Raw genomic sequence first — 1,447 nt, 5'->3', positions numbered from 1 at the left:
GTCCAGAATTTGATATCAGAAAGACAAGCAATGAAAATGTGAACAGGGTAACGAAACAATCTGTGTTTGAGAGCCATGTAATGTCCATGTCTGCATGCTGAAAGACAATATGCCGGTCTGACCCCCCCACCCTCCTCCTTTCAGGGTGGAGCCTGGTGGAGTCAGATGGTTAAGACCAGGTCTGAGGAAGTGTAAGTGTGTTTTTAATTTGATTCATGGAAACAAAGCAGCACATTCAACCATCTTCAAACTGTCACATCACTCCTTCAGATCACTAATTTCATGAGTCATCATCAATATAATAAATGATGAGATGATGTATCAATAACTGCAGCCGTATTGTGTCTTGTTCTCTCCATCAGATTCCTGTGAACTCACACTCGACACAAACACAGTGAACAGAAACCTCAAACTGTCTGACAACAACAGGAAGGTGACACATGTGAGAGAGGATCAGTCGTATCCTGATCATCCAGACAGATTTGAATTGCCTCAGCTTCTGTGTACAACTGGTCTGACTGGTCGCTGTTACTGGGAGGCTGAGTGGAGAGGAGATGTTTACATATCAGTGAGCTACAGAGGAATAAGAAGGAGAGGAAACAGTGAAGACTGTTGGTTTGGAAAGAACAATCAGTCCTGGAGTCTGTTCTGCTCAGATGGTTTTTACTCTGTCTGGCACAATAACATAAGGACATCCATCCTTTCCTCCTCCTCCTCCGCCTCCTCCTCCAATAGAGTAGCAGTGTATGTGGACTGTCCTGCTGGCACTCTGTCCTTCTACAGAGTCTTGTCCGACTCACTGATCCACCTCCACACCTTCAACACCACATTCACTGAACCTCTGTATCCTGGGTTTGGATTAGCAGTATGGTCGTTTGGTTCCTCAGCGTCTCTGTGTTCAGTATAGCAAAGAGTCTCCTGCTGTTGAACAGATAGGCCAGTCAGTACATATCTGTCTGTTTCTCTCACACACATTTTCAGATTCATGAATTGAATCAATGTATTACTCTTCTAAATGATTCCTTGTCAAGGTTTTCCTCTACCAGTTCTTTAAAGATGGAAGCTAGGATATAAATGTTGTTGACTTTTGTTCAGATTCTGACAATGATTTCTTTTTTTGTCTTTGTATAATAAAAGCATCAGTGTGTATGTCATTGTTTTGTCTTTCTTTTAATCTTAGGTCTACTTAACTGATTCAGTTCAAACTAAAATGCTGTCACAGTTTGTTTGAAAGGTCTCAGAAAGGACAAAGACTGTGAATGAAAATGATTAAGAGTTCTAAGAAATTAGGTTTACAGTATCTTTGTCCAGGAGGGTCGAGGGTGTCGATGACTGGTTGTTGGTTCTGTCCTGATACAGAGATTTCATATTGAGATGGTTTAGAGGAGTTGCAAGGTAAGCAAAAGGGGTAATGATCTTGTGATACCAGCCCGCAAATCTCAGGAAA

General features: G+C 41.8%; 1 protein-coding gene across 1 annotated transcript; it reads left to right on the top strand.

Annotated features, from left to right (window-relative positions):
• Positions 1–130: 130 nt before the first annotated feature.
• Positions 131–1,149, top strand: LOC111655293 (stonustoxin subunit beta-like; the record flags this gene model as incomplete). The annotated part of the gene is made up of 2 exons (XM_023406637.2): positions 131–191; positions 363–1,149. Coding segments are annotated over 2 exons (606 nt in total), but the record flags the coding sequence as incomplete, so codon positions are not given.
• Between the last annotated feature and the right edge of the window lie 298 nt (positions 1,150–1,447).

This window comes from Seriola lalandi, unplaced genomic scaffold, assembly GCF_002814215.2.
Source record: "Seriola lalandi dorsalis isolate HSWRI2012SDOR001 ecotype SW California unplaced genomic scaffold, Sedor1 jcf7180001975258, whole genome shotgun sequence".
Classification (NCBI taxonomy): Eukaryota; Metazoa; Chordata; class Actinopteri; order Carangiformes; family Carangidae; genus Seriola; species Seriola lalandi.
Note: the sequence above shows the minus strand (reverse complement) of the source record. Positions and strands in the feature narration are given on the sequence as shown.